At 44.8% G+C, this 27,775-nt stretch overlaps 1 protein-coding gene across 2 annotated transcripts; it reads right to left on the reverse strand.

Moving 5' to 3' along the window:
- Positions 1–163: 163 nt before the first annotated feature.
- On the reverse strand, positions 164–27,775 carry TTLL1 (TTL family tubulin polyglutamylase complex subunit L1). 2 transcript variants are annotated; one of them, XM_006261723.4, is made up of 10 exons: positions 27,678–27,775; positions 23,149–23,265; positions 20,631–20,839; positions 11,835–12,015; positions 10,105–10,239; positions 9,867–9,975; positions 8,171–8,314; positions 6,227–6,313; positions 5,023–5,186; positions 164–986 (listed from the first exon to the last, which is right to left on the reverse strand). In XM_006261723.4, the coding sequence occupies exons 2-10, from the start codon at positions 23,259–23,261 to the stop codon at positions 857–859; spliced, it is 1,272 nt and encodes a 423-aa protein (XP_006261785.1). In that variant the 5' UTR covers positions 23,262–23,265; positions 27,678–27,775; the 3' UTR covers positions 164–856. The 2 variants fall into 2 exon arrangements, with proteins under 2 accessions (XP_006261785.1, XP_059582612.1); XM_059726629.1 differs by lacking the exon at positions 8,171–8,314.

Consider the following 27,775-nt stretch of genomic DNA (forward strand, 5'->3'; position numbering starts at 1 on the left):
GCACCGTAAATTTTGCCAGGAAACTGCTTTTTTGTAGCCTCAAGAAGTTTACTGTCATCATGCCACTGTATACTAGTTATAATGCCTATCACCTCCACCCCTTTACAGGGTTCCATTTTCAAGAGCAACCTTTGAAGACAGTGAAACAAGATCTAGACACAAGTGACCACTACTCTTCTTTTTTTATTTTATTTTTTTAAGAACCTGCAGTAAAATCTTGACCACATAAAATCCAAAGTTTATTGTGCATACTTAACTCATTGGAAAGGAGAAAAAAAATGCATTAAAATTAAAAAAGTGTAGAGACAGATTACTTACAACAGATATTCTTTTATAGAAAACAAAAATCACATCTTACACAGGAATAAATAGTTTAAGAATGCCTGTTTTGAGTTTTCATTCCTCAAAAGGTGGCTCTTTAAAAGAAGACTAAGCCAAAGCAGCCATATTTTGGAAAAAAAAATATTAATGCTTCTCAGAAGTCTGTGTGGTTATGCTTTTAAGAGTTTAATGCCATTCACATATTAATTCTTTGAGTGTGTGTGTAGCAAAATTGCTGTAATTAATTTAGACATAACCACATGCAGCATAATAGTTATAGTAAACTGAGTTTACTCTTAAAATAGCTGATTACACACACCATTTGTACAAAGCCTGTTCTGTACAGATCTCTCCGAGTTGTACGAAGAAATGCATTTGTTCCCTTTGAGCACTGCTATATCCCATATGCAACCATTATGCAAACAGAAAGAATTTGTCCAAAAACATAGTGCTCAGTTCAAAATAATATCCTATCGAGAGTAGAGCACAGCTCCAAACTTAATTAAAAGTCAGCCTTCAGTATTGATTTTTGTCATTACTTCCATGTAGTGAGCACAGGCTTTCCTGAATCTCTTGCTCGATTTCCTTTTATTCCAATGGACTGCCCCGACCGGCTTCTCAAATCACGGTCTGGCCCACCACTTTGTGCCATCTCTTCATCATACCTAAAATGAAATAACTTCTTCAGTGCATCTTAATGCTTCCGTTCAAAAGACAGCAAAAGGCATAACAATAACCCTTCCTTTCTTTGTTACTGCTTAATTACTAACTTACATCAGGGGTGGGCAAAATACAGCCCGCAGGCCGGATGCGGCCATTCTATCTGGCCCACGGGGCCCATAAAAATTTAGAAAATTAATATTTACCTGCCCTTGGTTCCTGTAAAAAATGACAGGAAGCAAGGGCTGTAGGACACAGGGGAAGTCCGGTCAGCTCCCACAACAGCAGGGCACACCCGCCCCCCCCCCCCAGCAGGAAGCCCCAGTAGGGGCTTTTGTCCCGGGACCACATGGCTGCCCTGTCCGAAATCTCAGGTAAAGAAGAAAGGGGGGTGGAGGGCAGGGGAGGACCCCGGGCAGGGAAGGAGCCCGGGGAAAAGTGGCCCAGGGAAAAGCTGAATGCGGGGGAGGGGGGAAGCGGCCCCTCCCCTGCTCCGTGGTCAGCGCCCCGCATTGCAGTCACTCGAAGCCCACGTGGGACTGCCTGTTCCTGCTCCAGACAGCCCCACATGGGCTGCAAGCACCTACGGCAGGGAGCGCCAACCACTTTCCCCACCCCCCGCACTCAGCTTTTCCCTGGGCTCTTTTCCGGCACAGAGGAAAGTGGTCCCTCTCCCACCCCATGGCCGATGCCTCACGCTGCGGCTGGTCCCCCCTCCCAACCCTGCACTCAGCTTTTCCTCAGGCTCCTTCTCAGAGCAGGGAAAAGTGGCCCCTCCTGCACTCCGTGCCCGGCGCCCCATGCTGCAGGCACTCGCAACCTATGTGGGGCTGCCTGCGCCTGCTCCAGACAGCCCCACGCAGACTGCGAGCGCCTGCAGCATGGGGTGCCAAGCACGGGGCAGGAGAGGGGCTGCTTTCCCCCTGCTGCACTCAGCACCACCTTGTAATCCGGCCCCCACTGCCAACCTGGGCCCTGCACCAGCTCCAGCCACGCCTGTCGGGGCTGTGTGTGGTGACAGCAGCTGTGGCCCCCCCCACTTTCTGCTCCGGGCAGTATTTGCCACTGCGTGCGAGCTCTGGGCAGCCAGCAGCAGCCAACACTGCCTGATACAGCAAGCGAGGGAGCAGCAGCTGCTGCTGCTGACGGATGAGCCCAGAGCCAGCTTGGAGCCCAGGCTGGCAGGGGGGCCGGGTTACAAGCTGGTGCTGAAAGCGTGGAAAAGCGGCGCCTCACTCTCCCCGTGGCCGACAACCCACGCTGTAGCGGCTTGCAGCCCACGTGGGGCTGTCTGTGCCTGCTCCAGACAGCCCCACATGGACCTCGAGGGCCTGCAGCAGGAAGCGCCAGCCATGGGGCAGGCAAGGGGCCGCTTTTCCCCATGCTCAACACCAGCTTCTACCCTGCCAGCAAGCAAGGGATCGGGGCTGTGTGCTGCCCCCTGCCTATACCGTGGGGTTGGGAGGCACTGGGAGTAAGCAGGCACAGGAGCCAGCAGGAGCACAGGGCCTATACTGATGCCCCAGGGCCAGTGCTGGCAGGGCCCAGAGTAGGGTGGCAGGAGCGTGGGGTCCCGGCCGGCAGGGCCTCTATGGAGCCGGACCAACTCCCTCTCTCCCGGCTGGTGCAGCCCAGCCCGGCTCCAAAGACCCCTGCCAGCCTGTGCCCCGCTCTGGGCCCCATCAGTGCTGGCCCTGGGACATTGGTCCCAACACATTGGGACACTGGTCCCAAGATGGTGACTAGGGGGCGGGGCGCCTGTCAAGGGGCCCTCGACGGCCTGCCAAAACTGGGTAAGCAGCCCTCCACCTGAAATAATTGCCTGCCCCTGACTTACATGGTAGTCTAATATGTCACTGTTCAAACTGAGTTATGCGGCTAAAAGTTTATATGGCTAGAAAAGCGAGCACTTGCCGTTATACTTCAATAAATATTTAAATTGGCAAACTTATGATAAGGGTTTTTTGATCAGTAACATAGAAAATTAGCTACAGAAATCTGTGAAGCTAATTATCATTCATGTATTTCTTCCCACTGTTCCTGTAGATTCACAGGTAAGTAAGAAGATAAGACTACTTATTTAGTAACATCACCATCCAGCACACATATAGGAGCCACTGGAATTCCAGAATGACTGACTGAATTGTGACACCAGTAAATCATTCACATAAGAATTGGCAAATTAGAAAGTAGATGGTATTTAAACAGAATGTAGTTTCTTGACAATCGATGTAATGCAGCAAGTGTCTCTTTAAATGTATAAACCCACAATGGCATCAGATATTCCTGCTTTCCATTAATTTCAGTTACTGGGTGTATCCAAGGGCATAATTTGGCTCAAAATTAAGAAATACCATAGCAAGCAACAAATAAAAGTGATATTAGTATAACACTTTCTGAAGAAATAATGTTCATCTCTGGCCCATTAACCAATATGAAATATAGCTACCAGATAAAACAATTAGCTCCAAATGTTGCAAACATTTATGAACGTGTAACATTTTGGGCCCCACACTTCTAGAAAGATGTGGAGAGATTGGAAAGTACAGCAGAGAGTGATAAAAATGATTATAGGCTTGAGAAGCATGACTTATGAGGACAGGATGAAAGAACAGTCTGGGGAAGAGAAAACTTATCAAATCCCCCCACAGTCTTCCAGTACCTGAAGGGTAATTAGAGAAAAGGGTGAAGATGTCCCTTGCACCCACAGAGAAAAGTCTAAGCCTAGTAGCAATTCCCTCAAACTGTAGCAGAGGGAATTTAGATTGGAGTCTAGGAAAAAAACTTTCTGACTATGAGGGTGGTTAAGCAATAGGAGCAGGCTACCTAGTTGTGGCATCTCCATTCCTGTAAATTTGAAAGAGCAGGTTAAACAGACACTTGGGGCTAGGGTAGCTGTAGTCAGGAATGATTCGGCCTTGAGCAGGGGTTTAGATAGATGAGTTCATGAGGTCTCTTCCAGGCCTATTTTCCTATGATCCTATAACAGTACATTTATTCATGTTTGTAAGTGTTTGAAGGACCAGGGTGTTAAAAAGATGGCATAAACTAGTACAAGGCTGTCCAACTGGCAGACTGAAGGTTGCAAGTGCCCTATGAAGGGTTAAGGTGCAGCCCCTGGGCTCTGGCCCAGGCTCACTTCCTCCATAGTTCTGTCTGCTGTGACAGTAGGGGTCTCCAGGTTCCCATTCCCTCCTCCTGCTTCTGGCTCCTGCTCCTGCCCCTGATCCTGGAAGTAGTGCAGAGGGAAGCTGCTGTGTGGGCACTAGTAGGAAAGCTGGGCTGCCCACATGGCAAGAGAGGCTGAGTTGCCACTTTGAGCATGCAGCTGGGAAAGAAGCTACACAGGTTCTGCTGCACAGTAAACAGGAGGTAGCTGTGCTGGCACAGCAAGGAAGACCCATCTGCAACCACTACAGCACACAGCCCCCTCCCCCACGCTGTCCAGAAGTTGGGCAGTTAACACTACTACAGTAGTATTAGATCTTAAATAGGTTCAAAATATTTAGGTAGTTCCAACTGCATTGGGGTATTTTCTTCAGCATCCCTCTAAATACATCCCAAATTAAAGGGAAATATTAGAGCTGAAGGTATATCATGAGTTTAATTCACACATTACAGTCAACTAGAAAAATCTTGGAATTCCATTGTTTTAACATCACTTCTATGAATTGCAAGAGCTGAGTGACAACATTTACATGAATTAACAACGTATTTATTTTCTTGATACACATTCATGTATAACTGTTACTTATATATTATACTCAATGCAATGTAGATTACTATGCATTTTAAAGAGTGATAACTGCTTCAACAATGGACAGCCCACAACTCAACTTTTTACATGAAAGCATAGGTTGCTCAATATCAATGCCAGTATTATTCCAGCTCCAAACATACTGCTGATGTGCACAGAGCCCTTTCTGTCCGTCTTTCACACCACAAAGAAATTCATTTAATCTATTTGGCCTGTCATAAAAGTTCTTCCTCATTCAAGGGACAAAGCTATTCACATTAACATAGGACACTGGTAAAACTTACAAGACTTCATAACTTCCAAGAGCTTCTTTTGGTGGAGATTTATTCCATTTACAATCTGGAATTTCCCCATTAGGCACCGCAATGTTAAGTGTGTCATTAATAAGATTGTATTTGAGGATGCGATCGTTGGCTGTGCTGGAGGTAAGAGAAGGGGATGCATTGACCTACAAAAGAAACAAATATTTCCTATTCAGTATTTACATTTACACATAGTTTCTTATACAGAACTTAACAACACTACCATGTTTTAGCCTGGAAATTAGTCCACATCTCAACAGAAAACCATAAAAAAAAAAGAAACTGAGCTGTCCATTTCATATTTTCTGTCACTATCAGTAAATTCCGTTCAGGATCTGACTGAAGGGTTTTTCTGGTCAAACTAAATTCAGCAGCACTTTTGGGTTTATAAGTTGAGATAACATCAACAACAACAAAAAGTTAACATTTCTCATTTACCTCAGCTGGGCAGTTGTTACATATGGGCCTCACAGACCTATTTATTCTGAACAAACTGCTCTGATTTGTAAGCCTTCTCTGAACTCCTCATTGTCACAGTCTTCTTGGCTAGTAAAATGTGTAAGAAGCCTTTTGCTATTGGGACTCTCTATTTAGTTTATGCCCAATTAATAAATACAAACAAATTTGCTAGATAATTATAAATGTAAGCTGGCAACCAAACAAAGAACTGCTAGCTTTTAAAATGTAAGCTTACTAATAAGATTTGGGTAAAGTAAAGTAGAAATTAGTGAACCAGAGAAAATTATATAACCATGTGTCATCTTAAATTTGCCTTCCTGTTACGTGTATCCTTTCTTCTAGCTTTGCTACGTTTGAGCTGTGCTGTGGACAACAGCTGAGCTTTAGCTGGTTTAGATTTACATGTGACTGAGTGCATACCAATTTTACAGCTACTGGTGCATTAAAGATGTTGGCATTCATAAAACCGCAGGAGTCCAAGTATATTGTGAATGCACCTGGATTTTACCAGTCTGTTGAGCAGAAGGCCACAAGTTTACTCTTGAATTTGGACATGCTGCAAGTCCCAAAAGCTATTCTGTTGCCCTACTTTGCAACAGCCTTCCCAATCTACACTGATCTGAAAAAAGGGAAGTCTCAGGCTTCAAAACAGCAGATGAACTCTTCTCAGCTGTTGTGTGAAAGGAAACAATGAGGATGTTTGTTTATACGTCCTCCAACACTTTACCTCAATAAGCCATGGTTTAAGCTTGTCATCAATGATAATATCATATCCATAGCACTCAAAGCAGTGTTTATCGTTATTCATTACAGGCTGAAACAAATTGAAAAGAAGCATATGTGCATTAAAGGATAAAAACTTGCTAAGCAGCTTCAAAGATTATGGACTTATTTTGCCATGTGGTACATATACAGGGCACTAGTTTTACATGCCAGTTCTCATAAAACATTTTCTACTCTTAAAGATAACATTTTACTAATGTATTTAGGATTACCTTTATTTTTTCAAGGTAAATGTCATCTTCTCCAGCTCTGACTATTATGATAGTAATTATATTAATGGATAATATTAAATACCATTTTAAATACATCACATGAAAACAAAAGCATTAAATATCTTTTTGCAATAGAAAGTCAGGTTTATTTAGTCTGGGGAAGAGAAGACTAAGGGGGATTTGATCAGTCTTCAAATATCTTAAGGGCTATTATAATGAAGATAGAAATAGGCCATTTTCTGTGGCCCTTAAGGGATGGCACAAGCAGCAATGGGTGCCTGTATGCGTGTGAGGATGCCGCTCTGACACACTGTAGCTACACTTTATAAAGGCTGTAATTACAGCAGGGAGCAGACTCAACTGAGTCTGCTAGTGCGAGCTAATTAGCATGCTCCAGCAGCCTCCGCATCTCACACATTCAGCATCCATGCACATCAGAATGGCAGTGAGGGCACTTTAACGGAAGCTTGTTGAATGAGCTTTAATTAAAGCACCCCCACTGCCATTTTGAAGTGCTGGACACTGAAGACACGAGATGCTGTGGTGCTTTATTTAGAGTGGTTTTCGAAGGAAGGAAACTTTATTGGAGAAGTATTTTTTTCATGCTCCAAAAGCACAAAGGAGACAAAAGTATCAACACATTCCCTCCCTGTATTTGTTTTCCTTCCCTCCCCAACAGTTTTACTCTCTTTAACAGCTCTGTTAATACTGAGACAGGCTACCTTTTCTTCTTGTCTCTGATTCAGCACTTCGGGAAGCCTGTCTTCTGCAAATGCATAAAGTTACTCAGTGAAGGTACTCACGCATTTTAAAGCCCTGTCAAGCCATTAATGAGTTATTTTTACATGGGTTTTGGATAACACCATTTCTCAAGTTTAACAGAACTGCAAAAAAATCACACAAGCTTACTAATCTGTAACATTCCCAACCTTCTGTGACAATGTCTTTCAGATTTAGTTTCTCTTTGATAAAGTTCTTTACAAGGCAAGTGCTGAGGGTTTGGAACAGGCTCCCCCCCAGAGATGGTACAGTCACCCACTCTGGCAATCTTCAAGAGGTGTCTTGATGCCCATCTTGCTGGGGTTGTCTGATCCCAGTAGTCTTTCCTGCCCAAGTGCAGGCGGACAGCACACGATGATCTGTAAGGTCCCTTCCAACCCCTAACAACTATGAAACTTGGTATGACCAAAACAGTATCTTGGGCACAGGCAGAGCTCAGAAGTATCCACAATTTTAGTGTTTTAAAAGAGAATAAGAGGTTTGGGAGTCATGTCAATTCACTCACTGAATATACTGCCCAGCCAATTAAGCTTCCTCCCCTCCCCAGTCAATAGGGGAGCCAAGAGACAGCAGTTTTAGGATGCAAAAAAGAAAAGTATCCTCAACATTCACACCATTCATATTAGCACAGGGTCGGGCAATTATTTTGGGCAGAGGGCCGCTTACTGAGTTTTGGCAAGTCATCGAGTGCTGCATGACAGGCAGTCCAAGGCAGATTAATATTAATTTTCTAAATTTTTTAGGGGCCCTGTGGGCCACATAGAATGGCTTGGTGGGGCACATCTTGCCCACCCCTGTATTAGCAGGAGGTAAATTTCTTCACGGTTATTTTCAGGGGAACTCAGAGGTTGCAGCCACAAAGCTATCACTGCCACTATTTCATTAACATTACTTACTGAAACGGCCTTCAGTGACTGTACAATTATCCAATGGATTTCATTGAACAGCTTATTAGTGACCTCCTTTCCACGAGTGCTCTCTAGATACAGATGCAAGTTACTCACTGTCCATTTGCCTCCATGAATGTGATTATAGTCATCCTAGAGAATTAAGACATTAATTCAGTCTCAAGGAATTTGCTATTATTTAGAAGTTTTGTTCTCATGCACAGAAAACTTAAAATTTGTTTTTAAGCAGAAAGTTGCTGGGTTTTTCAGTTTGTTTTGCTACAAGATGGTTTATAAAGGTCAAGCTCAACTTCTACTGTTATTATATAAACATGGAATACATTCTTATCACTTCTATATCAAGTTACATTTTTTAAAATGCAGAAATGGGTATTAAAACTTGCTTTGTGGGAATTTCAAGTACAGAAGTACCAAAAACAAACTGACAAAAACCACGTTTTGTCTATTTAATGACCAAGCAGAGGACAGAGGAAGCGGAGGTGACTACTAGGCAATCTGATTTCCCAAACAGAAAGGAAACAGCTTGGGTTTTATTTGAGGAAGACTGATATATTTAACAGTAACTGTACTGCTGTTAATATACTGCTAATTTAGCACTTATATTTAAATATCTTTCATTTATGTTTAATGGTCTATTCATTACAAGTGTGGTTTATTAGACATTTTCCAAGCCAGAAAATAAATTAATATTTAAACCAGCATGCAGAGAGAGACACCAAATACCAATACGTCATGAAGATACTGAAATTATACATTTTTGCAGCATCTTATTGGAAATATAATTAATAATTTTAATATTTAAAAAAACCCCATTTGGCTGCACTACTACATTACAGTCTATACTGCAGCTGTGACCAGGAGGCTTACTTGAGGAGCCTTGAAATATATTGGGTTAGAATGGCAGAGAAAAAAAAAAAACAGGGTAGTTTTGAGCTAGCTAAAAGTACATGCACACTAATGAAGCTCCTCAGTATGCCAAAACATAATTTTTAGAATACTAAAAGGCTCTTCTTTGAGAGCTGTCAAAACTACTTGTTATGAAAGGTTGTTATATCATAGCTACAACATACCTAGAAGCAAAAATGAAGACAACCTATAGAGGAAGACAGTTCACTCATGAGTACAAGGCCCAAGAAGCTTCTGCATGTATTTACAGCTTTTTTTTTGGGGGGGGGGGGGGGGGGGGAGGGGGGGGAACGGACGGACGTGTCTGAAAATGTGTACAAAAGCCAGCATCTGAAACATGCTGTTCTCAATACTTCCTCCATGAAAAATGCCTTAGGATCCCAGAGTTCAGCTAGCAGATACAGACTAAAAGCTTCATCCTCTTCGAATCTACTCTGATGACAAAGCACTTGTCCTGACAGGCTGAATGGATGAGACTGGACAGATGACTACACAATCAGGAGTAGTTAACAAAGACCTCGACCACAACTGGAGCATGTTGTATCACTCATATCTGCCTCAAGGCCCTCAGGAAATTGCCAAACAAAAACTGAAAACAGCACAGCTTGCTGTCATGTTTGTGTTTTACACACTCCCACAAATACACATTAGAAAATGTAAGCATATTCCTGAAGAACCAGCCTTCCCCTTTGTTCTTAATAGTCATTTCAACAGTTTGCTTGGCCATGCCTAATATTAGACTGCAAATGAACATTTAAAAAAAACTCATAACACTTACCCCATGTTTCTGAATGGCAACGTTTGTAAGATGTACAAACATATTATCTAGCTCACTTGTACTTGGAGTATATTTTACAGTGCAAAACCGGCAAAATCCAAGTTTATACCTAGAAAAAAAATGTATTAAAATATATATTAAATGCAACTGAAGTTGAGGAAAACAAATATTAAAAACTTCTCTAGCCAACGAGAACAAACGTATTTCTTTTTTAAGGGACAAATCTATATAATCTTACATGTAACATCGGAGTGGACGATACGTAGACACTAAAACATACAAGCGGAGATCAAATTTCTTCCCTCCAATCAGTAAAGGATTGTTGATATAGAGAGAAATCACATAGGCTTCTTTAGAAGATTGAGAAACAAACCTATAAAACAAAACCAAAACAAAACCTAATCTTCTACATTTCGAATGTGATTATTATACAAAAATATTTTTCCTTCCTCAGAAGCATTCTGACAGAAATCCTATAGTACCATTAACATTTAACATTACCCTAGTTAATGTGTGCAGGACAAGTTTGCATCATGTATGCAAAGCAGTTAAAACAAATGAACAAGATAAGCCTTAAGCATTGTAGGGTAGCATGCATATTAGACTCAGATTCAGCAAGCTACTTTTATCCAAAAGACCCATAAACAAAGGCACTGAGGCCTTGGAGACTACATTTCATCAAGAAGTTACACTTATGGTTTAAAAACTATCAAACCAATTTAATGTCAATATTGAGTTTCCACTTCAACAACCCTTATTCATATGTATTCTAACACAGTTAGGCTAGTGTTGCCTTGCTATTAATCTGGAGGGCAATCACCAACCCTTTCAAGCCAGGGTAGAAAAAGCAACTTAAGGAGAAACCATAAAATTATTCTTCAGGTGGTTTTTTTTTCTTCCCCCATTGTGAAAACAATTGCCTGTAGTTAGTCTTTATTAGAAGGGGATTGTCAAAAACTAAGCAATAAAGATTTCCCTTTTAGTAGAAGAGCCATATTAGATGGGTTACAATACCAACAAGAGACCCTTCCCCCCCCCCCATGTTCTTTCTTTTTCTCTCTTCCTTCTTCCCAATGAATGCCCTAGTTTGTCTGTGCTTCCTATTCACAGGGCCCAGCTGTTTTCTCTGCACTGAACTGCAGTAATGAGCCACAGCTGATAGCTCCTCTCTCCAGGCCTCATGGGGAGAGAGTTCAGACAGGCCAGTCTTTTCTTCTCAGAACAGTGCCTGGTTTTCATGATTCATTTGACTAGGGAGGTATGCAGTGGTCACATGACCTTTCCAAAGCTGAAAATTAAATCACTTAATGAAAGATTCTCCTTTAACTCCCAGGTCTTCAAAATCAAGCAGCAAAATAGTTATTCCAGCCTGCCCATGACATTTTCCTCCCTTGCCTATCTAGACATACAAACCCCAGATCTACACTGAAAGCATATTTCCACAGTTTGCTAAATGACTGCTTGTCACGCAGCACCAAATGGAATAATTTGCACTAAACAGAATCAGAAGGTCAACAGGTTTTAAGTGACATTAAAGAGAGAGAGAAAAATGATAGCTCAACCAAATTAATGCTTAATGGCTTTTTGCACAGAGAAAGATCTCTATTTTATAAAACATGCCTAACAGTAATTCTAATAATATAAAAGGCTAAGTAAGTCCGTCCGTCTGTCCATAATGCTTCATTCACACTCTGGTGGAAACAGCCAATCAGAGTGCTCCAAGCATGGGGGAGTGCCACCATGATTCCGAAGCCATGCCAATGACGAGACAGAGGGTTGGGGAGCCCAGGCCAGCAGGGCTGGCCTCGACTCCCCCACCCTGTAAGTGGCAGAACAGTGGCAGCATAGGGCTTTAGGTGGTAGCACTCCATCCGTGATGCCCCTCCTCTACCCCCCCCACCTGTCATTCTTGACAGGCAATTGGCTAGTAGGTTATGACAAAAGACTGTAAACCTGTTTTAAACTTACGAAGATGTTTTGCTGTCTCTAGACCATTTCTTAATTTGAGAGAGTTTATTAATAAGAAATATCCCCTTTCCTTGAGCTTTTCCACAAGGTTTCATAATCCAGGTGCTGGAAGGATTTTTTCTGAATTCTTCAACAAAGAGATTGTAATCAGCAGGAAGCATAAAGGTGACAGGCACAAAATCTAAAGTAGTTAAAAAAAAAAAAAAAGACTTGGAATACTACATCTGACAATGACAGTGATGCACCAGTGAATACATCTTCACTAGCTTTCCATTTTTTTCTATTACACACTTCTGAACTAAGATAAAATGGAACCTAACATTAACATACAAATAAGGCTGGTCACAATACTAATTGTTCAGGAACACCCTCTAGCCCAAAGGTGGACAATTATTTGGGCCCGAGGGCTACATAGTGAGTTTTGCTGAGCTGTTGTGAACTGGGTCAGCATTCCCCCACCACACGCAACAAGTCACCACAAATCGTATGGGGCTTTGGGTGGGCAGGGAGCAGTGTTTGGGAGAGGGATGGGTGTGATCTGCTCTCTGCATGCCCTGCCTGGAGGGGGTTGGGATGTGTATGGGGAATGTGCATGGAGGGAGGTGGGGGAACTGCCTGGGAGAGAACCGGTGGTGAGGGGAGGGAGGATGAGGCGTACGCAGCAGAGCTCACCCAGTTCACAGCTGCCCCCACAGCGCTTGCATGGGGCCAATCCCTACCCAAGATAGCCTGAGCCGCAGTCCCATCTGCACCTGCCAGCTACAGTCAGCGCGCAGCTTCTGGCAGGGCTGTTCCTGGTGCAAATGCAGATAGCCAGGTGCTGCTCCCCTTGCCTCCAGTTGGAGCCACTCAGCTGAAGCAATGCAGTAGGGAGAGGAGTGGGAGGAGCCACCGCTGGAGGTAAAGGGGGCAGAGTAGCACTTGGCTGACAGCAACCACACTGGGAACAACCCCACCAGAAGCTGCATACACTGGCTGGGGCCTGGGCTGTTCTGCTCCCCTTACCTCCAGCTGCGACTCCTGTTCCTGCCCCTGCTGTGCTGCTCTGGGCAGGTGGATGGGCAGGAGGAGAGCTTCAGCTAGGTGGCTCTTGCCCCAGCACGTGAGGCTCCAGCTCCAAGCTGCCTTCCACCTGCTCCACCTGCCTGCCCGCAGGACCAGGTAGAAGGCAGTTGGGAACTAATGCCACAGTCCTGCAGGCTGGGGCAGGAGCTGCCTGGCTGAAGCTTCCCCACACCAGCCCAGAGTGGTGCAGCATGAACAATAGCAGGAGGAGTTGACATTGCTGGAGGTGAGGGGAGCAGAACAGCCCCACTGGCCTGGGCCCTGGCCAGCACATGCAGCTTCTGGTGGGGCTGTTCCTGGTGCAATTGCAACCAGCTGGGTGCTGCTCTGCTCTCCTTGCCTCCAACAATGCCGCCTCCTCCCGCTCCTGCCCTTGCTGTGCAGCTCCGGGCAAGCAAGCAGGCAGCAGGAAGCTTCAGCCAGGCAGCTCCTGCTGAAGCCAAGAGCAGAGCAGTGCCAAGAACAGCTCTGCTGGAAAGTGTGCATGCTAGCCAGGGCCTGAGCTGGTGGGAGCACAGTGTGGGCTGTCCTAGTGGGAGAGGGTGGGACTGGCCCCATGTGAAGTACTGTAGGCCAGATCCAGTCAGCTGGCAAGCCAGATCTGGCCTGTGCGCCATACTTGGCCCACCTGTGCTTTATCCTGAAACTTTCTTTCTACCATCGCCCATTACCATCTACCCTTCAGATAATTCCTCACCAACCTTGCATTAATATCCCATCTTCTCCAGTTTGAAAATTTGTCCATATCAAATACTTTTCTGAAGTCCAGGTTCAATCTAAAAAACATTTCCTGTCTGAAAAACCAGTTACCTTATCCAAGTAAAGTATTAAGTTAGTTCAGTATAACCCACCTGTGATAAACCTGTGTTGCATTTTATTCCATTTTCTCTTTACCTCCATGTTAGTCAATTTGTTTTGCAATCCTACATGGTACTGAGATCAACCAAATGGGTGTGTGGCTGCCTGAATCATTTCCCCTCCTTTTCTTACATATAGTTACTGCCTTTATTATTATCCGTGAATAGAAAGAGGTAGTTAACCATGTCAGTTTGAAGTCAGAGCTGAGTGGCACCTTAGAGACCAGGAGCTTCTGTAGGTGGAACCTACTTCATCAGATGCCACGTTGCCCGCAAAAACTTATGTCCTTCTGAAGCACTCAGTCTCTAAGGCAGGGGTGGGCAAAGTCTGGCCCATGGGTCAGATTGGGCCCATAGTGGACTTTCTTTGCCAGCAGCCCCTATGGCAACAGCTTCTTCTGGCTTCCTGGGCACCCACCACCAGGGGCAGGACCCACGCAGGCAGGAGATGCGGGTGGGTGGCTGGGATGGGGCCACAGCTGGAAGCAAGATGGGTAAGTAGGGCTGGGGAGACGCTGGGATCTTGTGGGAGAGGGTGAGCCATGGCACAGCTGTGATCTGTTGCCTGCACACCCCTACGATGAGTGCAGGTTGCACAGACAGGGGCATGCAAGCAGAGGATCATGGCTCTGCCCCAGCTCTGGCCATGTGCTATCACCAATGCAAGGCCCCAGCCCCAGTGCAGCTCTTCATCTAGCTGCATGCCCCACCCATGCCACACGTGGGGTCTCCATGGAAGGGCTGCTGGGAAATGGAGTCTGGCTACCCGACTGCCATTTTGCCCACCCCTGCTCTAAGGTGTCACCCTGCACTGCCTTTTGCTATTCTCCAGTCACATGACACCACTTTCCATTTGAAAGATTTGGATCTCAATATCATAAGCCAGTTCCTTCTGATCATCCCCAGGCTGTGCATGTTAAACTGACATTTCCTTCCACCCTCAGACATGTGTTGTTTCCAGTCCACAGCTCCATATCCTGCTTCCATTAGCAAGCTAGCCTCTATCTCATCATCGGAGATTCCATCCTGAGGGGATTGGAGGGTCCCATCTGCTGACCCGACCCCATGGGACGGGAGGTTGCTACCTGCCTGGGGCTTGGATTCAGAATGTCAGAGAGGATCCTGGCCTTCATTCGACCCTTGGACCAGTATCGCATGGTCCTAATCCATGTGGGAACAAATGACAAGGCCAGGGGCAACCCAGACCGCATCATGAAGGACTACGAGGCCTTGGGGGCCAAGCTCAAGGAGACGGGGGCACAGGTGGTATTCTCCTCTATTCTCCCAGTAAGTAGACGTGGACAGCGTCACGAGGCCTGCATCAATGAGGTCAATTGGAGGCTTCGGGGTTGCTACCACCAGGCAGGCCTTGGGTTCCTGGAAAACGACCCGCATTTTTGCTCAGAGGGCATGCTCGGGTGGGATGGGTTTCACCTCTCCCCTAAAGGCAAGCGTGTCTTCTCTTCCAGGTTGGCTGATCGCATACAGCATCATTTGAACTAGTTTCGCTGGGGGATGGGGCCACAGCAAGACATGAGGACACCTCCCAACCGAGACGGGCGATGAGCACAAGAGGTACCTAGGTAAGCGACAAGGGTCCAGATAGTCCTAGGAATCTGGGCGGGGTGCATGCACCAACAGGAGGCCTTAAATGCCTTTACGCTAATGCTCAAAGTATGGGAAATAAGCAGAAGGAACTTGCCCTCCAGATAGCTAGTACAAACCCAGACATAGTAGGGCTCACTGAAACCTGGTGGGATTCAACCCACGACTGGGTGGTAAAACATTAGGGGCTACAGACTATACAGGTGGGACAGAACCAGGGGGGGGAGGGGGAGGGAAGTGGCGCTCTACATCAAAGAACATACACGTCCTCATTTAACAGGATGGGGTCAGAGGAGGGGCAGGCTGAAGTGCTCTGGGTCAGAATACAAGGGGGTCGCAGGGAAAGGGACTTAACAGTGGGTGTCTACTACAGACCACCCAACCAGGGGGAAGAGTTGGACTACGAATTCTCAGGTCAACTCGTGGAGGCAGTTAAATCAAGGGATGCGGTCGTCATGGGTGGTCTAAACTACCCGGACATTTGCTGGGAGGAACAGTCAGCCAGGTCTGACCACTCGCGTAGGTTCCTTGCTGGGATACAAGACCTCCACCTAACCCAGGAGGTGCACAGTCCCACCAGGGAGAATGCCCTGCTGGACCTGGTCCTGGCCACGAGCTGGTGAGGGGACTCTAGGTCCTCGACCACTTGGGCAATAGCGATCATCGCCTACTGGAATTCACCATCCAGCACAGGGTGTCAAGGGCCTGCAGCAAGGCAGTAGACCTTGACTTCAGGAGGGCCAACTTCAATGAGGTGAGATTAGTAGGAGAGGCACTGCAGTTCTGGAAAGTAGGGGAACTAGGTGTCCAAGACGAGTGGTTGTTCCTTAAGGAGACGATCTTCCAAGCCCAAGGGGTGACAGTTCTAACGCAAGTCAAAGGGGGCAAGAGTGCTCAAAAGCCCCCTTGGCTCACTAAGGGCATTCAGAAACATCTGAAAGCCAAAAAGGAGGCGTACATCCAGTGGAAGGGGGGGCTATCATCAAAGAGGATTATACCTCCATAACAAGAGTATGTAGGGAGGCTGTTAGGAAGGCTAAGGCAGAGACGGAACTAGGGCTAGCAACAAGGATCAAGGACAACAAAAAGTCCTTTTTTTAAATACATAGGGCGCAAAAAAAAGACACCAGGCAACATGGGGCCCCTGCAGGATACACTTGGCAATCTGGTGGTTAACAAATTCTTTGCCTCCATTTTTCTGAGCAGGGGCCGTGACTTCTCCCCCACCAGGGTACAGGACGGACTCAAAAGAGACTCTGCCAGGCCTAGGGTCAGGGAGGACCAAGTTAGGGAACTTTTGGAAGGGCTGGACATGTTCAAATCAGCAGGTCCAGACGTGCTCCACCCCAGGGTGCTGAGGGAATTGGCAGGGGTCATCACGAGGCCCCTGGCACGGCTTTATGAGGACTCGTGGTGCTATGGCCACATGCCAGAAGACTGAAAGAAGGCCAATGTGGTCCCCATCTTCAAAAAAGGGAAGAGGGAGGACCCAGGCAACTATAGGCCCATTAGTCTTACTTTGGTCCTGGGGAAGCTCTTTGAAAAATTATCCTGGAGCACATCTGGGAGGGACCAGCAAGGGGGAGGTTGCTCAAGGGCAACCAGCATGGGTTCATTAAGGGTAGGTCCTGTCAGACCAACCTGATAGCCGTCTACGATCAGGTCACAAAATCATTGGATGGAGTGGATGTAGTCTTTCTGGCATTCAGGAAGGCCTTCGACACCGTTTCCCACCCCATTCTCATTAAAAAGCTAGGTGACTGTGGTATTGATGCCTACACAGTCAGATGGGTCGCAAATTGGCTAGGGGGCCACACCCAGAGAGTGGTGGTGGATGGGTCATGTTCAACCTGGAGGGAGGTGGGCAGTGGAGTCCCCCAGGGCTCGGTCCTCAGGCCCGTATTGTTCAATTTCTTTATCAGCAACTTGGACGAGGGGGTAAAAAGCACCCTGTTTAAATTTGCTGACAACACCAAGATTTGGGGCGAGGTAGGTATGCTAGAAGGGAGGGACAGGATACAACTGGACCTGGACAGGTTACAGGGGTGGGCAAATGAGAATAGGATGGGATTCAATACTGACAAGTGCAGGGTACTGCACCAGCAGCATACCTATAGGCTGGGGGACTCCCTTCTTGAAAGCACAGTGGCAGAAAGAGATCTTGGAGTCATGATCGATCCCAAAATGAATATGGGCTGCCAATGTGAGGACGCGGTCAGCAAGGCTAACTGCACCTTGTCATGTATCCACAGATGCGTCATGAGCAGGTCCAAGGAGGCGATTCTCCCGTCTTTGCAACACTGGTCAGGCCACAGTTGGTCCAGTTCTGGGCGCCGCGCTTCAGGAGGGATTAGGCCAGCATCGAGAGGGTCCAGAGGAGGGCCACTCACATGATCGGGGGCAGCAGGGCAGGGCCTACAAGGAGAGGTTAAGGGACTTGAACCTGTTCAGCCTTCACAAGAGAAGGCTGAGGGGGATCTAGTGGCTGTCTATAAACTTACCAGGGGGACCAGAGGGGATTGGTTGAGACCCTGTTCTCCCGAGCACCCCCTGGAGTAACAAGGAACAAACAGCCACAAGTTGATTGAGAGTAGGTTCAGGGTAGACATCAGGAGGCACTACTTCGCAGTTAGAGCGGCCAGGATCTGGAACCAGCTTCCAAGGGAAGTGGTGCTGGCTCCTACATTAGGGGTCTTTAAAAGGAGGCTTGATAACTACCTAGTTGGGGTCATTTGAGCTTAAGCTTAGTAGGGGGTCATATGAACCCTGTACTCATTCCTGCCCAAGGCAGGGGGTCGGACAAGATGATCTGCTCAGGTCCCCTCTGACCCTACTTCTATGAATCTTCACCTCTGTTGAAAACCGAGGCACACAGTTCAACTGGATTTTGGACCATATTTTGATGGTCTTTGGCCTCAATCCCATTCTCACAGCACAGTACCTCATTTATACTTTCCTTATTCTCCATTTTATATACATAGCTAAAGAACCTTTTCCCACTCATTTCAGTTTCCTTTGCAATTCTCACTTTCTCTCCATTTTGTAATGTGCTAGTCACAACCTTTCTTTGCTTATTAGTTCCTTTTCCCATTCTCTGAAATCTCTCCACTTCCTTGACATGATATTTATTCATTCTGTTAGACCTGGAGACCCTCTCTACAACTGCATCCCAAACAAGGGTCAGAGCAAATTTCAGATCAAACTGTTCTAAGTCAGTGATCAACCGCCAGAGCGTGGGGCTCCCTACAGGTCTGGAAATTTGACAGAAGTGGAATGGTGGTGGCAGCATTAATTGCTATGGCTCTGGAAGTCATGGCAGTTAATTCTGCTATTGCTGCCAAATTTCCAGACATTTGGGAAGCCCTGTGGGCTGGGTGACACAGCCCTGTGGGCCAGCCACTCCATGGCTGGATCCAACACACAGGGTTGGACCAGTACATGGAGCCAGGTTGATGGGTTGCTTAGTGGCTGTATCTGGCATGAGGGACTGCAGTCACGGACCAGCCCCATGCACTGACCCCGAACTGAATCCAGCCTGCAGGCCAACATCTGGCCCATGAGGCCAGAGGGTTGACCACTGCTGCTTTAAGTCAAATGTGGAAAGACTAAGATTATTCTACAGTGAGGCCCCGAGCTCATCAGTTCTATTGATTTCTCTACCCAATTCCCTTACTTTCTCAAAGTTTGCCCTTTGAAAACATAAAGCTATATTTAGAGATCTATTTTTTGCTTATTCTTCCATTTAGATTGAATCAACTCAGGACAATTTCAGCCAAGCTTATTTTTTGTAACCAGCTCTTCTATAAGATGCTTATGTCTCACCAAATCCTAGTTTAAAACAGCATTGATCCACATGGGTTTTCATGCCTGCAAACTGGACTGTCCTCTTCCCTTATGTGATTTTCAGCATGGTTTCAAGTTCTCATCATTAGACTGGGAACACATAAAGCTTTGACTCTAGCTCTGTTACTAACTCATTCCAAGTGTGGACTTGAAATAATGGCAGCCTCTTTGCTTCTATATTGGTAAAATATTTATTCACTTGCTTCTTGGGGTATTGTTTGTGAAGGGCTTTGAGAAAGTACCAGCAAAAGGAATACAAATAATAGTATATAGTGTGTTACCTAAGACCCTGAACATTTATTTACACTCTGGCTCACACAGAAGATAGCAGCACTATCACCACATGCTACCATGGAAGTCTCACGTGCCAATTTTATTTTGCACTCCTTGATCACATATTTCCTTTTTTGGATTGCCTTGTTTTAGAGGTTCATGAAATATTTTAGTGGGTTTAATGGACTTACAAAAACAGCAAAAGGTATGTGAAGACAGTTTACATGTTTTCTTTTCCATTTTACAAATATTAAAAATATTTAGTGTCCCACTACTTCCCTTCTCACCCCAGAATAATCAGCCAGTTTGAACCCATTCCTGATCCTACACAAATGCAGTGCTCGAACTCAGTCACCTCTATCTGGCGATTCACCGAAAATTAAGCTTCATACAGATTCCTATAAGCACTAGAGATGCACCCCAAACTCAAACTGTCAACTATAAAATACAAACACAGATACTAAAATGAAATACCAGCAAAGAAATGACATGGGAAAGGAGAGGATTAAAAGGATAAAGTAATGATATGGGTGATGGAATCCTTGACCAAGACACTAGACTAGGTTTAATATCCATCAAGCAAGACAGTCATTCTTGCTTTTCACATCAGATAGTAGCACATTTTATGATGTGTGACTTCAGTATTAGCTTTAGTCCTAAAAACTAATACTGAACTACTACAGTTCATGCTATATTTGTTAGGATCCTGGGCAAAGATGCCAAGGGCAGAATATAAAAAAAAAAAAATAAAGGCTATTTTTATGGATGCTGTTTGTTCAAAGAGTGTTGAGCGTGTTGGCAGAAGATTGGGTGATGCCCGAATTTCCAGTATTCATACCATACCAATCCTGTAGAAAAAAAAACAAAAACAAACACACACAAAAACAAACCCAACAGATTCCATTCTTCAAACCCTTCTGATATCTTTCACAAAACTAATATTTTCTTACAGAACTTACCACAATAGAGATGTAACCTGAAAACGTAGCTAGCTTACACAAGTGTCCCAAAGCAAATTCAACATCTACTCTGCTTGTGTTTAACGTGCATTAATCTGTGGTTCTATCCTAGCGTAGGACACAAAATAATATTTTCATGCATAATCCATGTGTGATCAATAACAAGACTTGTGCCAACAGTCAAAAATACATACCCAAATAAATGTATTTTCCATTTTCATCCTTCTCTGCAAGAGGGCTCCCTTCTTTTTCTAGTTCTTTCCTATATCTTTTGATATTCTTCACCATTAAGTCCTTCCTGGTCAGCTCATAGTGATTTGGGAAATGGTTGACAATTTGGTCATCGGAAAGACGATAACCAGTTTCCACGCTAAAAACATTTCGGATGGTTTGTATGCTCATCCTGAAAGCCAAAAAAAAATACTATGTGATTTCCCCCAAAGAAACAGAATTCAGGAAGAAGGCGACCAAGTTTCCATCTTCTTTACTTAGTTTTGACTAAAATGTTTTATGTTTTAAATTAAGTATCTGAAGGGAATCGTTACTCCCTCTATATTTATTTTTGTCTTTAGGAAGTATTTTTAGTTTAGGTTGTTACAACAAGTCCAACATACCTGAATCTCTGTCAGTGGGTACAGGTGAAATGCAACTAAACGAGATTTAAGGCCTAATGGATTCCCCCACTGTTTCTGAAGCCTAATGAAGGCTAGAGTAGAGAGAACTTGTTCCCTTATGAGCCTGATGCTGTCAGAAGTCAAGTCAGTCTTCAGCAGGACTTGGAAATGACCAATACATGATCAAATGTTGTAACCATCTCTCTCTGAATCTAACTTACTCTTCAGAACCTCAGCATTTCTATTATAAAAATAAAAGTCTGTAACTGTAACGTTTTTTAAAGAAAACTTCCAAAATTTGAACTGAGCAGAACTGAAGCAGACATATACAAGAGAATATCAAGCAAGTTGTTAACTCAGAGGTTCAGAAATGAAAATTAAACATCATCATTTCTAACTATTTGATTTCTCCTGTAAAACCAGAGGGAGGGTCTGATGCATCTCATTTTGGTGGCACAGATCAGTGGCATTTGGAATTTACCATTATTTACATTACAGTTGTTCAATTTTAATTTTAGGAGAATGACATACTGTAAATACAAATCCCACAGCTGTTTTCATGAGCAGCTCATGTAAAACTCAAATCATACTCAAAAAGCATTGCCAAGGTGTCCATTACCAAGCCAAGTCAAGTCAAACCAATTTTAGTAACTGATTTAAATAAAAAGATTAACAATTCTGACAGCATAAAAAGCAATAGGAAAGCAGTGTAAGTGTAATAAAGTTCCAGAATTTATTCAAATGGATGGTGCTTCATTTACATATCAAAAAAGACGTGATCCAGAACTGTTGCTTAAGCCAGATTTTGTAACTATTTCACAAGTGGATTTAAGACAGCATTTCACTCTCTCTCAGTAAACCAATGCCACATGCAAAGTCAAAGAATATCTTCCTTCCACTTTATTAACCAGTTTTGGTCCACCATTCATTCTCGTCCTTGGAATGTGGCTTCTTTCTACTTCTGTATAATCCCATACCATACAGTAAGAAGAGAAGTGCAAGGAAGAACATTTGAGACTAAATTATTTCGTGTTACCAGATTATGTCTAGTTTTACCGCAACATCAATGGTCAAAGTCTCTGAACAGGACAAAAAAAAAGGCCAAAATTGACCTCACACTGATACTTTCTCCAAAGGAAGTAAAAAGTGAATCTAATTTTTTTTGTAAGTCTGTGGCATATAATGTAATTTGAGTAGACTCATGTACTGCCTTCCCAAAAAACTATACAGTAAAGCCATACCACTGTAAGGCAGTTTTACTGCTAGTGGAGAAAAATTACCTAAATGCTGAGGTGGCAGGTTTCCCAAAAGACCCATAATCCAAAAAGCCCACCTCCAAGATTGATGTTGTACAACTAGAATCATACAGCTGTAGCTCTGTGCCCTAGGAAGTCTTAATGATTTCAATGGGGTCTTCACAGACTCTACACTGAATAGACTTTCCTACCTGTCTGAACAAAGGATCAAGGCCCTGGAATCCTGCAAAGTGTAACACTGGCAATTTAAGTGGCATACTTCCTTACAAGTATTACATCAAATTAATTCTAGATTTAAGTTGCACAGCACCTTAGTTCTTTTGATAATGTTAATATATTTTTACACTTGCTTGACTTATTGAAAAGTACCTTTGCAATGTGTGTCACAAGCTGAAAAATACCCAGGTGTTATTAGGGGTTTAGGTTGTAGCCGTTTTGGTCTAAGGACATAGGCAGACAAGGTTCCTTGGGTGAATTTGATTATCTTTTATTAGACCAACCCAAATAGATGGAGAAGAGTTATTAAGCAAGCTTTCGGGTTCAAAAACCCTTCAGTTTCAGCAGTTTGTGTGTCCTCCTCCCGGATGGAATGAAAAGTAAACAAGCCAGGGGCTGGGCTGAGGAGTCAGTTACCAGGCAGATTATAATGTAACAAAAATCCAATGTCTATATTTAGTCCATGGTCTCTAGTATCCAGGAGGTTGATGAAATGGAGCTCATAGACTCATCTCTGGGAAGTGTTGTGTAAATTTCCCTTGAGGATCAGGACTGAGAGATTGGAGAGAGTGTGGCCCTCCTGTGAGAAATGTGCCCCCACCGGTAATTGGGTATTATGTACTTACCAATAAAAATTCCAATCTTCATTTTCTGCTGCCTGAATCCATCCTCTCTTTTCAAAGTTATTTATCAGCACAGACTTCTCTATGTCGGTTACCCATTTCACTTTTCCTGCCATTATCCTAAATGGAAAACAACTTGTGAGCGTGTCATGGTTTTAAGACATCCTCCCTTTTTTTCCCCTTTCTTGGCAGATACTTTTTAATTCCCTCCACAGAACTTATCTGGCATGTGTCAAGTGCTTTGCCTTTAATTTAGGAAGAGGGGAGACTAAGAACACAAATCAATATCTATAAACCAAATAGAATATAGGCACCATTTGCTGCAAAACTCTTTCCCCCACTTCCATTTATGTTCTGCAAACTACACATATGAGAAATCTGAGGACAAAGAAGGCAGTTCAAGTCTCTGTCTGTTTCTAACATTGCTAACAAGCTGTTTACCATCTCTAGTGCTGGTAAAATATTTGTCCACTGAAGTCAGATTTGACATTTGCCCTTAGATAACTTTTACAAAATAAAGCCTAGGACATTGGAAATATTATCATTTATAACAATAAGTAAAGAGCAAATGTGTTCACAGCAGATCCCATGGGTCACCTCACTCAGTGAGCCTGGGAACAACAGAAGACTTTGAAAGCTACTTGTTTGGAATGTTCTACTACACAGCGATGATTTTCTATATAAAAACACAAAATTCTACCGATCAATCATAGAAACATAGAAAAGTAGGGCCAGAAGGAACCTTGAGAGGTCATCGAGTCCAACCCCCTGCTTGAGGCCGGATCATCCCTATCCAAACCATCTGGTACAAATCCACTGCCTAACCTCTTAGCCAAATTACACAGTCAACCCTGATGCAACACAAGACGCAACATCCTAACTTGCCACAGGTAAAGCAGGGGACCACAGAAAACAACATTCTGCTGCTGCAAAGGTTGTTAAAAATACACTGAAGAGATCCCAGGAAGAGGGCCACATCCCCGCTACAGAGGAAGTCAAAATCTCCTACAGGCCATATGAATCTGACCATGGGGTAAAACTCAGTAGCAAGCAAAGCCTAAAAACATGGGAAATACCCAAAGCAGAATATAGGCACAGTTATCCCTAGATCATCCTTGACCAATGCCTGTCCAACCTCCTCCTGAACACCTCCGGTGATGGAGAGTCCACAACTTCCCTAGGCAGTCTATTCTGCAGCCTCACTGTTCTGTCAGCAAAGACATTTTTCCTGATATCCAACCTAAGCCTATTTGCTGCGACTTCAGCAGCATAGGTCATTCCACCACTGGTCCATGTCCAATATCTGCAGCAAGAGAAAAAAGGTGTTTTCCCTTTTCTTTATGGCAGACCTTCAGGTATGTGAAAGCAACTACCATATACCCTCTTTAGCACCTTTTCCACAAGCTGAACTATTTCCTTCAGCCTCTCCTTGTCTGACTTGCCCTTTATCATTTTTGTCACCCACCTCTGGGCCCTCTCTAACTTTTCCACATCCTCCTTCTTGTTATTCTGCTGCTTCATGCATAGGGATCTACTTAACTCAAAGAGGTGGCCAGCTGATTTCCTGGTCATATCAGTGGGTCAGTCACCATTTTTGCAGGTTTATTGTGGGGGCGCACTCCCCCACCATGCCTCTGATTGGTGGAAAGGCCCCAGTCCCTGTCCCCCAACTCCACACACACTGCCAATTGGTGGAGAGAGCTGTCATGCAGCCCCGCTCCTCTTATGACTGATTGTTGAAGGATGGGGCTGCACAACAGGCAGCCCTCTCGACCAATCAACAGCAAGGGGTGGGGGCAGCAGCCCTCTTCGTGCTGTGCTGGGTGACCAGGACAACTGCTGGTTCCTACTGGGGAGCCAGTATTTTATTTTTCAGTAAGCTCCCTCCTGCCCCAATGGGTTTTGCAGCAATTGTTTGATTTCACAAAAATCCTGATTTGAGCAGGTCCCTATTCATACAACTGCCATTTGGCCAGCTGCTTTTGCCAGAGTGATGTAACAGGGAAGATTCTCAAGGCTACTGTTTTACAACAGCCCTCATACCGCTAAAGTGCTCACTTCCTACATCACATCTCTCATATATGAACACTCTTCCATATAGTCAGAGAAAAAAGTTAACAGAAACATGCTATCATCCTTTAAACAGTCTGTATATACCTATACAGATATGACTGCTACAGTCCTGCAATTAAGCCTACAAGGGTGGACACCAGCACTGAGCCAGTCCCGATTCAGAATCTTGGTGACTGCATAGAACCTGAAACCTGCCAAAATAAATCCAATTGAAGGACCAAGTCCTGATAGTCTCAATAGAACCAATAAGGAAGCTAATAAAAAAACACTGTGCAATTCATTAACACAGCCAGAGATAACAGTTAAACACAAGGGCAGGCAAAGTTATGCCATACAAAGCCTCCATATAGTTATGCAGTCTTTTTCTACTTTAAAAAATAACTTGTGGTTTAAAAGTGTTTTCTGGATGTTCCAGCCAAGTTCGTTTTTTCATCTTTGAGCAAAAAAAGTCAATGAAGAAAATGGAAAACTGCTGACTCAGTGGGTTAACCCACCCATAAATGTTATTCTGAGCAAAAGGAAGGAATTCTATCTGATCAGCACATCAAAAAGCTACTCAACACAGCTCACAAAGACGCTCTCATGGACCCAGAGGGACAGCCTTCCATCTTCAGCTCTTTCTGTGCAAAAATGAAGTTTATTTCCTACCTATGGGGACTTTTTACCATCTATACTTTTCCCAGAGCCTGACAAAGGGACTTTGATGCCAAAAGCTTGCAGAAAAGGACAATTTTCTTGCCGTTTTCCAGTTTGTCTAATAAAAGGTATCATTTTGGAACCAAGAGCTCTAGTTTTTTGTATGTCATTCTGAGCAAACACTACTATATACTCTGATTGAAGGAGACAAGAGTTTTCTAACATACACTCCTTCCTGGAACAACAAGGGACAATCTATGGCAGACACCAAGGTGAAGAGGGGAAAGAGCAAAAGTAGTAAGTTACATGGATGTCTTACACCATCTACTGCTGTGCCTGTGCTATATCAATTTTGATGTAAAAAACACTCGTGCCAAAAAAGAATAACTTAATAGAATGATTATACTCTAATTTCCAGATGTTTGAAATTAAAATATATTACATTTCCCAATAGACCCTAAATTACATCTTCCTGCTTTACTGATATACAAAACCCTGAGTTATTAAAAGGCAGGTTGCAAAAAAGAGAAAGCGGGAGGGAAGGTCCTCATGAGTAAGACACTGACTTCTAGTTCAAAACAAGTCTTCAGTTCCAGTCTGCTACAGATTTCTTATGTAACCAAAAGCAACTTGTAATGTTTCTGAGGTGTAACTCCTCACAGACAGCCCTAGGTCTCTCTCCCATCTCCAAGTTAGCCTGTTGTTTATTTAGACTGGCAATTCTTTAGTGCAGCAGTTTACCATATTTACTTGAATCTAATACAATTCTGAATTTAACACTCCCCCCTAATAATTGGATTCTATACATGGAAAATGTATAAATGTGTTACAACTGTCCATGTCCAGAATCTAATTACTGGAGGGCTATCTTTAATTCATCCCCCCACCCCACTGCCACAGGAGGGCAGGCAATAGGGAGTCAGGTGGTATGGGGTGGTCAAGCAGCTTGACCCCTCCCCCAGCCTTGATTTCCCCCTCCTTCCCAGACTCTGCTCCCCTCTCTCTGCCTCATAAACTCACTCTGCACTGACAGGTCACTACCACAGTTCTACCAATGGTTAGTCCAGCCTGACACAGGGACCACAGCCCCAGCCCAGCCCAGCCCCTGTAGCTGGGGGCTGCCTGTTGCTGCTATGGGGCCATACTGGGGCCCTAATCAGGAGACTGCCAATGCAAAGCAAAGGGAGGGAAGGAGAGAGGCAGGTGGGGGAACAGAGGCTGCAGAAGGGAGATGGCAAGGTGCAGAGGCAGGGGGCAGGCAGCAGCTGCAGCTATGACCCAACAGAGGGAAGTTCTCAGACTTGATTGAAAGATGAAGAGCTTTTCTCCCTTTGTTAAATGGGGAAATAAACCTTGTCTTAAAATTAAGTAAATATGGTACTATTGTCATGGATCTTCACCTCACTATCATCATGGGCCTTGCCCTCAAAGGGTCAACTTGCCCATTTTTAACTTAAGCACATGTAGGAGTCTACAGCCCAGGCTTTCATGTGTGCACACACTACATTTAGTACAGCGAGGACCGGAACCTTTTCACCAAGGGTGGGCAATTATTTGGGCTGAAGGGGCAGTGAGGGAGTCCGGGCGAGCTGTTGCGGCCTGGGGAGCGGAGGGTGCGGGATGACCTGGCTCGGGGGGCGCGCCGCGGGGGCAGTCGATCCTATCCAGCCCCGGGCTGCTGCTGGCCCCGGCCCGCCTGTCCCACCGCCACCGCCGGGGGCCCCGGGCGGGGTCTTGGAGACGGCTCAGAACCCCACGGACAGAGCATGCTGGGCTAAGCAGGACGGGGCCAGGTGACAGCGGAGCCCGCCCACCGCGCTCACCTGCCCGCTGGCAGCCCCGGCCCCGTCTCATGCGCCCCGCCCCATACTCTGCTGCCAGTGCTTCCGGATCGCAGACGCCGCGACCCCGGCAGCGCGGG

The sequence above is a fragment of the Alligator mississippiensis genome, chromosome 4, assembly GCF_030867095.1.
Source record: "Alligator mississippiensis isolate rAllMis1 chromosome 4, rAllMis1, whole genome shotgun sequence".
Classification (NCBI taxonomy): Eukaryota; Metazoa; Chordata; order Crocodylia; family Alligatoridae; genus Alligator; species Alligator mississippiensis.